General features: G+C 41.6%; 1 protein-coding gene across 3 annotated transcripts in view; it reads right to left on the bottom strand.

The window, feature by feature from the left end:
* CFAP70 (cilia and flagella associated protein 70) overlaps positions 1–12,227 on the bottom strand; it is a 1,359,754-nt gene that overhangs the window by 982,885 nt on the left and 364,642 nt on the right. For all 3 annotated transcript variants that reach the window (XM_069613256.1, XM_069613257.1, XM_069613258.1), the window contains exon 8: positions 2,934–3,028. In XM_069613256.1, coding sequence (XP_069469357.1) covers positions 2,934–3,028 — 95 coding nt within the window. The remainder of the gene's footprint in view (positions 1–2,933; positions 3,029–12,227) is intronic.

Genomic DNA, 12,227 nt, shown 5'->3' with positions numbered 1-12,227 from the left:
CCACATTTTGTTCTTCCCACGAGATCCCTCTTTTGCCCCATAATTACAACCCACTTCCCTCAAAGCTGGGCACTCGGCATCGTTCTGGCCTTAACGTATACATCCCCCCACTCAGCGATACAATGCCCAACTCAAAATGCAGGTATTCCATAGGCGTTGAATGTGGTAATCGGAAGTCCTTCCGCCAAAGTATACCCTCTAAATGATTCAGCCACCCTACATCTCTCATTGTCAGTGCCTACAATCCACATAATAACATCTGGCAAAAACATTGTAGCGTGTTAGAATCCCCTCAATTGTGTAGCCTGCTGTCTTCTAAGTAAATCTGCACAGGAGGAGCGCTTATTGCTGAGCTTTCCTTACTTTTCTGTCCTTTATGAACCGATAGCTGTTGTCATTGCACATCTCTAATCCTTGGTACATATAGCTATTTACATAATCTATGCTGCCCAATGTGGTGGTCATGGACAACACATGTACTTTTTTTTACCAGCAATCAACATATTTATGTTTTTTTTAACATTGATAATCAACGTATTCTCTAGTGCATGGTTATGTAGTTCTTTAAACATACTTCTCATCGCACTTGCGCCTTGAAACACTTGTGTATAGGCGCATTATAAATGCCATATCATATATCATAGGAGTGATCCAAGGCAACTAAATTGTCCACATATAACATGCTGGCGAAATGCTCGACACCCAGTTTGGGGGGACAACTGGATTTCGTTAGAAGCTGAGGTGGGAGGTCTGTCAAGTAGAGATTGAAAGGGGAGCCAGCACACAACCTTGCCTGACTCCACTGCTGATACCAATAGACCTCGACATTCCGCCACCATTGTCCCAGCGGACAAATGCTTAAAGAAAAAGGCTTTTGAATCAGTGAATCCTTTTTTTACTGCACTTAAGGTCATCCTCTTCTTTGTATGGTATAATTATGTTCTCAGAGCAGCAGAAGAAGATCATGTGGTAAACAAGGAATCTTGCAAGACACCAATGCCTCAGTACCGAAACACCAAGTTTATGAAGGAAGCTGAGCTAAATATCCTCAGGTGAACCCGCTGTACAACCAAATCTTTATCAGCCATAGGGCATGCCAGACATACAGAGACCTGAGACGAGTTCTTAAGGCACACTCCGGTACCATACCAACTTTGTCCTGGGTATAAAGCAGTTTGGGTGATGACGGATAGGTTGCAGTCACACAAGGCACATTGGTAGAGATAAATAACTGTGCGTAGACATCTGGAACCAACAGTCCCTAGACCGGCCTCATTAAGACCACAAATTCAGGATGTGGCACCAAACGCAGTACTGAACACTTTTTATCAACATACAAAGCAAGGTGGCTGTGGATGAAATCCTCCATCATCTCTGTTACTGGATGCCTGCTTTGGTCTGCATGTGTTGAAGATGCCTCAGAAGGAACAATGGTGTCATTCCCGCATTGAGTTGACATGGATGAAGATGTCCATGTGTGTGACATTCTCTGTGTGAGTCGGTACCCAAAAAGGGACAAATGCACTTGATACACGCTTTGGAGCCAGTGATATACCACATGTGACCCTGGCGGTGAAATGCAGTATTATGAAAAGAAATAAAACTGAAAAACATTTGATTTGAGCTTTTTTATTTGAAAAAGCAGAAATAAGTTTACAATTCAAGATTCCTTCACATCTTAAATAAAAATGGTCACCTCTTGACCTAAATGTATTTTAAAAAAACACACTCAGATCAATAAAATACAAGGATGCAAAAGAACAGTTCCTTGACCTGACCACAATAGAAGATCGGGATTTGCTAGTTGGGCTCTATGGCCTGTTATAACAGGGAGTGGATTCCAGGGCACCTCACAGAAGGCTTGCATACCACAAATTCTACATTCTTCACGGTGTAGAATCTTTGGAGCAGTAAGCTAGCATGATTGCCAAGGTGGGAGAGCATTTGGATTTAAGATTAAGTTACTTGCATAATCAAAAGTGTACAAAGCACTATTTCACAACCGCGTGCTAGTCAAAAACAATGACAACACTCTTGACAAATAATCAATATTTCTTGGAATATTTAATCATATAAGAAAAACATGAATAGAACAAAATGTCATTAGTGGGGAGGATTAAGTCCATACTCAATTCACAGATAATTATTGTAACATAAGAATCTACTTTAGCAACATGACGACTGTATGCATAGTGTACAGAGTGTGTATGCGTAGATGCAAGGGGCCCTGCCAAATGAAATGGTAACACATACAGCTAAAAGGACAGACTGTGCCAGTCACATCTCAGGGATATTTTGGATGCAAATATGTGTTCATGATGTGGCCATAGTGGGTGAGTAAAAAAGTTCAGTGGAGGGAATGGGTGCGGCCGTGGGTTGCATGGAGAGAGGTGCAATATACAATTGTGGTGTGATGTCAAGGGCATTTGGCTAAAAAATGTTAGGTGGCCAGAATGGAACATGGGCTTTCACTGTCTAATAAAGCCATAGTTCCTGGTTACCTGAATGGCTGGCACCTCTACCGAGGGCGCTGAAGACATTTTCACTTGGTTTCATATTTTGCATGGATAGCATTTTCAAAACTGATTACAATAATAGCACATGTTTTTTTGTGTAGTGCTGCATACTGAAAATTCTAGTTTAAGAGCGTAAGGCAACTATTGTAATTGATTACCATCATTAGTACCCACATTTGTGGAACTCAATTTACTACCTTGCAAGGATAAAGGCAAGAGTCAGCCTGGAATAGTATCAAACCATTTTCAGAGCAGCAGCTCTTATTAATCAGAGACATGTGTACTAAGTTCATTCATAATTTTCATTGATACAAGTGCTTACAATTCTCTGTAGCATAGTGTATCACTGACCTCCATCTTCAATACACTTTGAAAGGGTCAAATACATTGAATACTACATGCTCTTTGATTACTTACGTTATCACTGCACCCGGATCGATATAACAGCATCTCTCCATGTCCCAAATTACCCTTTTCTTCACAGTCTCTGCCTCTGTCCTATGATCTTTGTCCTAGTATAGGAACAATAATCAAACACAAAAACAGACAATTAGGGAGTGTGATATCAGGCTAAAGGCACACTGACAGTGCCATGCGTGGAGTCCAAGCGCATTGGCTAACATTGCATGCTACAAGGGACAATTGAGGTTCACCAGGACAATGGAAAATGGGGTTCAGTTTAAAACCAGAACAGGCTTAAGGTGCTAGACAAGAACATTACAGTACTTTCCTGTATGTTCGCCAGTACTGGTATCTTTCATAAAGTCACATAACCTGAATATTCCCCACCTCCCATGCTGGCAACTCCCAGAACTTGAAGGCTCTACGTTAATATAAAAAGAACATTATATTCCTCAGATAATTTCTGTATTGGCTGCACTTAAGCAATGCCGCTTGCCTCTCTATGATAAAGCAGTGCTGATCATCTTTATTCCAAACCCACAGCTTTCCTTCAGATTCGTGACATGCATTATTCACTGCATACCCTATAACTGCAGCCTCCTTGGGGAGTAGGGAGAATGTTTGTGAATCTGTAAAAAGACATTAATCCTGGAGCAGTACACTTAAGAGTTAACTTATAACTTCTTTTACAATATTGAGTCTTTTAATGAGTCATATACTTTAAATATAGATAATCTTTTTCCAATTAAATTTTGTATTTTAATCAAAAGGTTCACAAGTAATATATTAGGACATTTGCATGATGAACAACTGTATAGTCAGGTAATGGTATACAAGCAAATGTGGAATACATACAGATACTGAGGTCAAATTAGTCAGTCAGTCGTCAACGTTTTCCATGATCCCCACTCCAAAGAAGACCAACCATCCTACTGTGAGTTGAGAATTCCATAATAAGGGTACAATAATATAAGTGATTTCAATAGCTCAGGTCCATTTATTGTATGTACCATAGCTTGATCATTGCAATCGTATGCAAACTGGATATAAATCACCGAAGTTGAAATAAATGTACTGGGATCCCCCGGTCAATCATCAGTAGGATTATCTATTGCTATAAAATGTCACACTAAGACCCATCTAATTTGGATCGGGGCAGTTGCATGTTTTTCATTGTTGGGCTATTGTTTGCTGAGCTGCTAGCAAAATGTGTACCTAGTCTGGTGTGCATGCCTGACCCTTTACAAATGTTACCATGATCTAAATCATCCAGGAAAACCACTCTGGGGTGCGAAGGTAATTCAAGTTAGTCAATCGGTTTATTGCATATGAGGAATTTGCACCAAAAAAGCTGCTCCCTGTAGCCTCTCCAACAGAGATGAAGGTGCGTAAGCTGGCCCAGCACACATCCCCAATGGAAAGGAATCGTTGTAGCAAAATGTTTTGAGTAAACCTATCAGTGTAAGATACCAATGCATCGTACATGTGTATGCATTTTCTTTGGCCTGGATGCAAATGGAGATTTTAGCAGTCCTACCCAAAATGTTGTACCAAGAGACCTTGTCTAGCGTCATTTGTACAACTGTCTCCCATTGATTCATATAAGTATCCTTGAAGGACATTTCCAGGAATTTGTAGAACTTTGTAATCCTGCGTGAACCCCAACTACGCAATGTGTGTTCCTGTCCAGTAAGGTCCTGTCTGGCTAAGTATTTTAGGTTGTGCGCCCAAAGCTTTAACTGCAGTTATCTGAATTCTACTACTTTGTGAAGGGAATAGTTTGTGATATGTTCATCTAGGGATTTTAGTTTGCCATAGGAGTTCAACTGACCTATGACAACATAAACCCCCTTCAATTCCATCTAAGGACTATATACAAAGAACTGGTCATAAAACCATGTTTTAGGACAAGCTTTTTGGTAGCTCCATAGAAGAAAGTCCAAAGGGACTGGACAGTAAGCGTGCGCCAAGCTACATCATTTTTGTTAGAAACGGCCCACCCCACCGAAAACGTATTTAATTGGAACAGCCTCTTGATATTTTAGAAGATCAGGAAGTGCCAACAGTCCATTCATTCAACTTGCCATAAGAGTCTTTGAGGCAATCCTTGGTTTTCCGCCCCTAAATTAAGCGGACGAGTCTACTTGCAAATTACAAAAGGACAAATCTTAGAACGGGATCGGGAAAGCAACAAACATGTATACAACTTTTGGGGAGCCATTCCTTTTCACTGCCACAATTCAACCCATCCATGATCTTCCCAAGGATTTCCACTAAATCAAAGAATGGGACAAATCTGGCAACAGTCTTGGAATATTATCTGTATAAAACAATAAGAATGATTTCGAAAAATGTATACCCTAGTCTGTAAGTTTTAATAAGAGTTCACCCATATTAATCTGAATCGGTTTTGTAAAGGTTTCTAAGTATCTGGCGGGCCAGAGATAATTCATTTGTATCCCAAAACCCCCTCAAAGCATTTGAACTCATCCATGAGGGAGCAAGGGTGCGGAGTCAGGATTTTATAGCTAAATAATTGGATTGTTTACCAAGAAAGCTACGTTACGGGGAATTCCTTCTATCTTTAGCACCAAGATATCTCTATCTGACCTCACTTTATGAGAAAGGAGCTCCAAGTGTAAGGCAAATAATAAGTGGGATAAGTGTCATCCCTGCATGGCCCTCTTGACCTAGGAGTGTGTTCTAAAACCAGTTTGTTCATTTTGATCTTAGCAAGCAGGCATTCAAAATTAACTGCATGAAAGTTCATTAATCTGAGACCGAATGCAAATCTAATATAAACTTGTTTTAAGAATTCCCTGTCCAATTGGACAAATGCTTTTTCAGCATTGACTGAAAGAAAGACTAGTGGTATGTTCTCATGTTAGGCAATGTCAATGACATTTAATATTTTCCAAATGTTGCAGTGGGGGTGTCTACCCATTATAAATCCTGTAGAATTGAGGTCTATAAGACTAGGAAGTACTGGGGCTAATTAATTAGCAAGGACTTGAGTACATCGGAGTGCCATAATTTTCGACTGCAATGGGGTGATACAGAGTACAACAATTGGCATTTTTGTCTGGATTCAAGATGGGTAAAAGGGATGAGTTCCCCATTACTGGGCTTGTTTTAATAGGTTGTTGAACAGTCGTACTAACTGAGGTACCAAATCACTTGATAAAAGAATGCAGAGCCCACCTGGGCCCGGCGTTTACGAGAAGGAAGAGAATGAATGGATCCAGCAATTTCCTCAAAATATCTGCCGAAAGAGAAAGTCATAATTCTCACGTTGAATTTCTGGGAGTGCCATATCTCGCAAGTGTATTTATTGGTCTTCCTGCAAAAGTAGTTGCTTAGTTAAGAGGGAGGGGAGGAAAGATAATTAGTAAAAAATTAAGCTTTTTATATTGCTCTCCCTTTTATAGCCTATATGTGTCATCTTCCAGGGCTGGAATAATGTTACGAGCCTGAAGCATCTTGATTTTGTAAGTAAGTAATCCATTTGCTTTTTATGAATGGAAGTGATAATATTGTTTGGTTTTAAGCATATGGTGTAAGAATCTAAGGTAATTAATTTAGTTCTTGCTGTTCCAGTTGTCTTTCTATTTTTAGTGACCCTATGTATTTATGTTGTGATTCAGGATCAGTGAGTGTATGCGCTAGTGCCTCCCACTTTTAATTTGGCTTTTTTATATGCAGTTGCAAGAGAAATTATCTTCCTGCTGATTGCAAGGTTTCTAAGAAAATCCCCATAAAAACGATCCTTGTGATTGCTGGGGCTATAGATGGATAACAATGTGTAGGTTTTGTCACCCATTTGCACCTTGAGAGCTTTCACTTGCTAAAACCACCCCATCAATGGTTGTTGATCTTTTGACATCAAAATGGAGCCTCTATATTTCTTTTCCCCAGCTGATGCAAAAAAACTGGTAAAGATACAATTTAGAAAGGAGATCGAAATGATCTGAGGAAAAATGAGTCTCCGGTATGAACACTATAACCTCCTTGTTATTGTGAATATTTTGTAAAATGGCTCACCATTTCAATCGGGAAATTATACTCCGAACATTCAGGGAGACTATTTTGAGGGTTGACAGCTTCCCAGGGAGAAACCCTAACAGATGTGCATATGTCCATCACAAAAAAAAGTGTTCTGGCACATTCAGTGTGTTCAATCATCACCTGTGAAACCATAACAAACCCAGATAACAAGTAAAACATATTGGGCCTCATTACAAGTACAGCCATGAGGCAAAAAGTGGTGATAAAGTCGTGGTAATTCCATTACTGCTACTTTACTGCCACATTAATGCACCGCCGTACTACGCGTTTTGGCCAAAAGGTAGAGAATCTACCTCCAGTGAAGTGATGGAGGTAGATTCTCAACTTTATTGCCAAATACTATCAGATTTACAATGCAATCTTACCTCTTGCTGTAAAACAAAAATAAAATCCCAAGGGAGTCCTATGAACTATAAATGTTGGGAGTAACACCACTGTGCTGCTACTTATAATCCTGTGGCAAGTCCAAAGGACCGAGTGGAAGTAATTGACTTTGGCAGTAAGTTGGCAGTTTTACCACCGTTTTACCATAAAACTCGTAATGAGGCACCATTATTTATTTGTTAACCACTTCACTTCAACTTTCCCCACATAGGAGTGAGATCACATAATATTCCTCAAAATACCCATCCGGTGTACAACAGAGTTGCATAGGAAACTAAGAGCGCCATGCATGGATGTGATCTTGAAAAGGGGAGTGCAACCCCCTCCTGACCATTAGTGGGTGAGGAGACCGACTGTGCATGAGCAGACCAATATAATGGCAGGTGACCAAAGGGGGAATTCAGGCACAGCATAAGACATCATTTTAAGGTAAAAGATACTTGTGACTAGTGGTACCAGGAGGCAAAGGAAGCTAGCAACTGGAAGTAGCTGTAGAGGAGAAATTCTGTTGGATAAACTGGTGAGTAGGTTGAGACCATGACTGATCTGTCCCAAAGAAAGGGTGGATTTCCCAGTAAGTCTTACTCGTCGAGAACAAGTATTAACAAAAATCAAGTCACTTCGTGGGAATTTGTATGAACAGTATGAATCAACCCACGGAGTACTTATAAACCCTCAGATCCATGTGAATATTGTCTTCTAGCTTCTAAGTGGTGTCTGGATTGCATCTGTTTTGTTCGGGCTCTGTCAACTGTGATGATTCACAGGATCTCATCACTTCTCCCCAGAGGGGAGCCCTTCCCTGTGAAGCTAGGGAAGTGAAACCGCTACCCAATAATCCCCCTAGGGTGGTAAAAAGCAGGACCACCCAGCACCAGAGGGAGAGACTCCACTTCTGGGGCTAGGGACTCCCTGTCCGTTAATGAACTCCCTTACCATCTCACCCATGAGATTCTAAGACCTCCTGAAAGTGTTACAAACCCATATAAAAGCCCTACTGTTATGCATGGTAATCCTTCAACCTATAGCTACTCACAGGTTAAGCACGGTAAAATCAGTAAAACTATAGGGCATTTACAAGTCTTTCCTCAGGCTGTTGAGATGAGGAAGAGCACTCACAGAAACATATTGAATGTTCATCCACTGAGTTCTGAGACGAGGTGGCCACTAGGAAGGATGAAGATGGATCAAAGGAAACAAGGGAAGGACTGTGTTCATACGCTGGGGATGACCCAGCCAATTTGTACACCAAGAGATGAAGGACTACCTGAAGAGAGAAGCACCAGGGGTGAAGCCCGGAGAGCCCGGGCGTTTCCAAATGGGCGAGAGGATGGAATGCTGGCAAAGCTGATCAGTATCGCTGAGGATGCCAGCAGTAAACCGAGGGGGTCAGCTGCAGTTTGACTGAGCTAGGGGCTTACCAGGAAGATTGAAGTTGGAAGACGGTGGTGCGACCTCGTGGTGGTGAAATGGCTTGTCCGAGAATGGCACTGATTCATGTGAACTGCATTGGGGCCCACTGATTCGCTGCGGGACGAGAAAGAGTGAGGGAAGCAGCCCCACGGGCTGGCACAGTGATCCACTGCCCTTGGAAGAACCAGTGACGTGTCCAGCTACAACAACAGGTAACGGGGAACACAGACACAGTGGGGCCAGCCAAAAGCAGCATCCAAAGCAATCTGAATCATCCCAGTAGTTCAGTCAAAGCTATGAAAAGGGGAGTGCGTACATGGAATCATTCTACCTTGTCGCAGAGATAGAAAGAGAAACATTATAAATCTAGGAAACCTCTGGGATAATCTTTCTAGTCCTAGTGGCCTGGCAAACCTCAGTGCTTGTTTGAGAGATATTCAAGTAAACAAAAATGAAGTAATTAAGTCCCCTCAGCGGGTCTAAGCCAGGCAAAGGAGGAGTATAAGGAGTAAAAGGAGTTTGGAAGGAGCTACAACTCAAAGTCTACGTTGTACCAGCAGAAGGAGGCCATCCTCCTGGCTGTCGAATCAGAAACTAAAGCAACAGAATATAGTCAAGCCTGAAAGGAGGCCCAAGAACAGAAGAGTATTGCTTATGTTGAATTTCCACCAGTGTAACAGACCGTCACCACGGGTGGAACCTGCTAAATCAGTTATTGTCTAGTTACTTGTCACATAGTTATAGTGCACTATTTCAGGAGAAGGGAGTCATCATCCTGATCTTTCTTTCCTAGTTTTTTCTTTCGTTTATTGATAGGGACAGAAGAGGATTTTTGAGATAGAAGACAATTATTTTGGTTGGACATTCATCCTGGCGACATGCACCCAATTATCTTTACTTTATGTAGGGATTTCTCTTTAGAGCTAGGGAAGGGTATTTTATAACCAAAATGTTAACTTTGTGTCTGAATCCTGCTTCTGACCTACTACACAACCTCAGGACCTTTTGACCTTCTTCTACCGGACAAAGTCGCAAGATCGTTTCTGCCTTTATTCTTGTGGCCACTACCAGCCGTTATATGTAAAAATCAACTTTGGAAAACCGAATGGTAGATGATCTTTGAACCCACAACCAAGTTGTAACTCCCTGCATACCTGAAATATTTGTAACTGGGATTATTAAAAATGGATGAGCTTGGCTCCACACAGTTTCTGCATGATCAGTTCCTTTCAGTGACAGAAGTGAACTCTGGTAAGAGCCGTTTCTCCCAAATTGTTTGTAGAAATGTGATCCAATGGTAGATTTGAACAAATTCAGTCACCACCATTAGTTCGAAGGCAAAGATACCAAACATAAAGAGCGGGGGTTGCAGGGGAGTCCACCGCTTCCCATGTTCAGTAATTTTCGGCTTCGGGGTTGCAGGGATGTTCCCCGCTTAGTCGACATTGGAAGCAGGGGACCCAAAAAGAAAAAAAAGAATAAAAAAGAAAGAAGGGACCCTGCAGGGTACAGGAGAGGCGGCAGATGGAGAAAAGGTCTGTAGGGGGGGGGGGATTTGTGGGTGTAGTGGCGGTTTGGCGGGGGAGAACATGGGACCGAGGTAAGAATGTATTTGTGGTGAAAAATGAATACAGGAAATTCCGCTGCAATCTTTACCTCAGTCAAACAACCCAAATCCGGTAAGAACATCAGGTATTAAGTTCCTATCCTGCTGAGATTTGGAGAAAATCCCCTAAATGCATCATAGGGTTAGATCAACCTCAGTGTCTTCTCCTCTTGTGCTGAAATCTTTATCGCTAGATTGCTATCAGTCGCCAGTCATGGTTTAGTATTCTCTGTAAATGCTAATACAGCTAAGGACACCCGCAGTGTTGAGAGATGACTTAGATGGAGGAATCCATGGATGAGGTGGTCTCAATGCTGTCCTTCATCCAAGCTCATACAGGTCTTAGTTCCTTCATCGGCCTCGGTCTCACTGGTGACAAAGGTCAACATTGAGGAGTTACTGTCATTGATCTCCACCATTGAAGAGGGAATAAAGAGGTTTTTCTAACGGGGAGCCTATACTAATCAGTTTAAAGGGGTACTTCGGTCAGAAATGTTATTGTCCCAATCGATCGTGCATGTATTTTAGAGCATACATCGATCGTTGTTAAAAAATCTCCAATGCAATTTACCAGAGTTTTTCTCACTTTAACACATGCAAAAACGATGGGTCGGGTACTGCCATCTTGTGCTAATATTATCCGTTGAACCATCGCCCTAACTTCAAGTGCCAACTCGGCACTAATTCACATCACCCGCCCCTCAAGGTGACATCACTAGATGCTCGCCATGAGCTCCACCTACTTTAATGGCGTTAGTGGACAGCGTAGCCAAACGTACCCTGTCCTCACCAACGTCATAACATTACCTAATGCAGACCCAGGAACATAAACACGCATATCTGCAAACAGATGCAAAACCTTAGGTTTTTTTCTCACAAAAATTATCAAAACTGTTTATTCTGAAGAAAACCGCAACAGTTGGGAGCGTAAAAAGTACTTTTAATTTTGACATACCGCATGAAAAGAGGTTTTAGTCCACGAAAACATGGGTAACTTTTCCCAATAGAGGTTATAGCTAGCAAGCATCACATGGTTCACATTTTTTTGTTTAACTGTGAACAGTGATATTATAATGTTGATTTTGTTCATCGATCTATTAATCCCAGCCTTTGCATTTTTCGCAGAAAGTTATTATGTTCCATCGCGGATTTCTGATCGACGCATATGGCGTTCCATTACAGAGAAGAAATGACTGGTTTAAATTTCAAATGCAACACTTTCAGATCTGCACGTTTTCATAACCTATGGGCTGCCATGTTGTTCCTTATTACTGCAAAAGAACAAATTGGTGTCCGGTGATCATCCCAGATAATGATTATTGTCCAGTTTCGGTTCAAGAAGCCGTCCACTGGTAGACTGTACCCATGACAGTCTCACATCGGTATAATATAACGATGTAAAATCCAGAATGCAAAAATATATTTCAGTACCCAATTTATAATTGTATATACACAGTACATATTTATGTTAACAATTAATTTAAGTTAATGAACACGTACAATTACCATTTGCGGCAAATGGAATATTCATCCATCACAACGTAAATTATATAGCATACAGCACACTTGCCATCCTCACTTGCATAAATATTATTCCAAACTTTGCTTACATTGGGCCTCATTATGACCCCGGCGCTAGATGTGCCGGTAAACATGGCACGGCTGCCACCGCAGTCATGTTTTGTTTCCGGCACCTGCCAATGGGGAATCACCGGGGCATTACAGCCCTGGCAGTCCGTGCGGTCATGCGCCGGAAAAAGTAACTCCCCATTCCCATTTGGGGGGGACGGAAGCACCGTTAAAAACGGTGCTGGTGCTTCCTTCAAAGTATGCAAGCGGGT

Source organism: Ambystoma mexicanum, chromosome 5p (assembly GCF_040938575.1).
Source record: "Ambystoma mexicanum isolate Mex_15411 chromosome 5p, UKY_AmexF1_1, whole genome shotgun sequence".
NCBI classification, from domain to species: domain Eukaryota; kingdom Metazoa; phylum Chordata; class Amphibia; order Caudata; family Ambystomatidae; genus Ambystoma; species Ambystoma mexicanum.
Note: the sequence above shows the minus strand (reverse complement) of the source record. Positions and strands in the feature narration are given on the sequence as shown.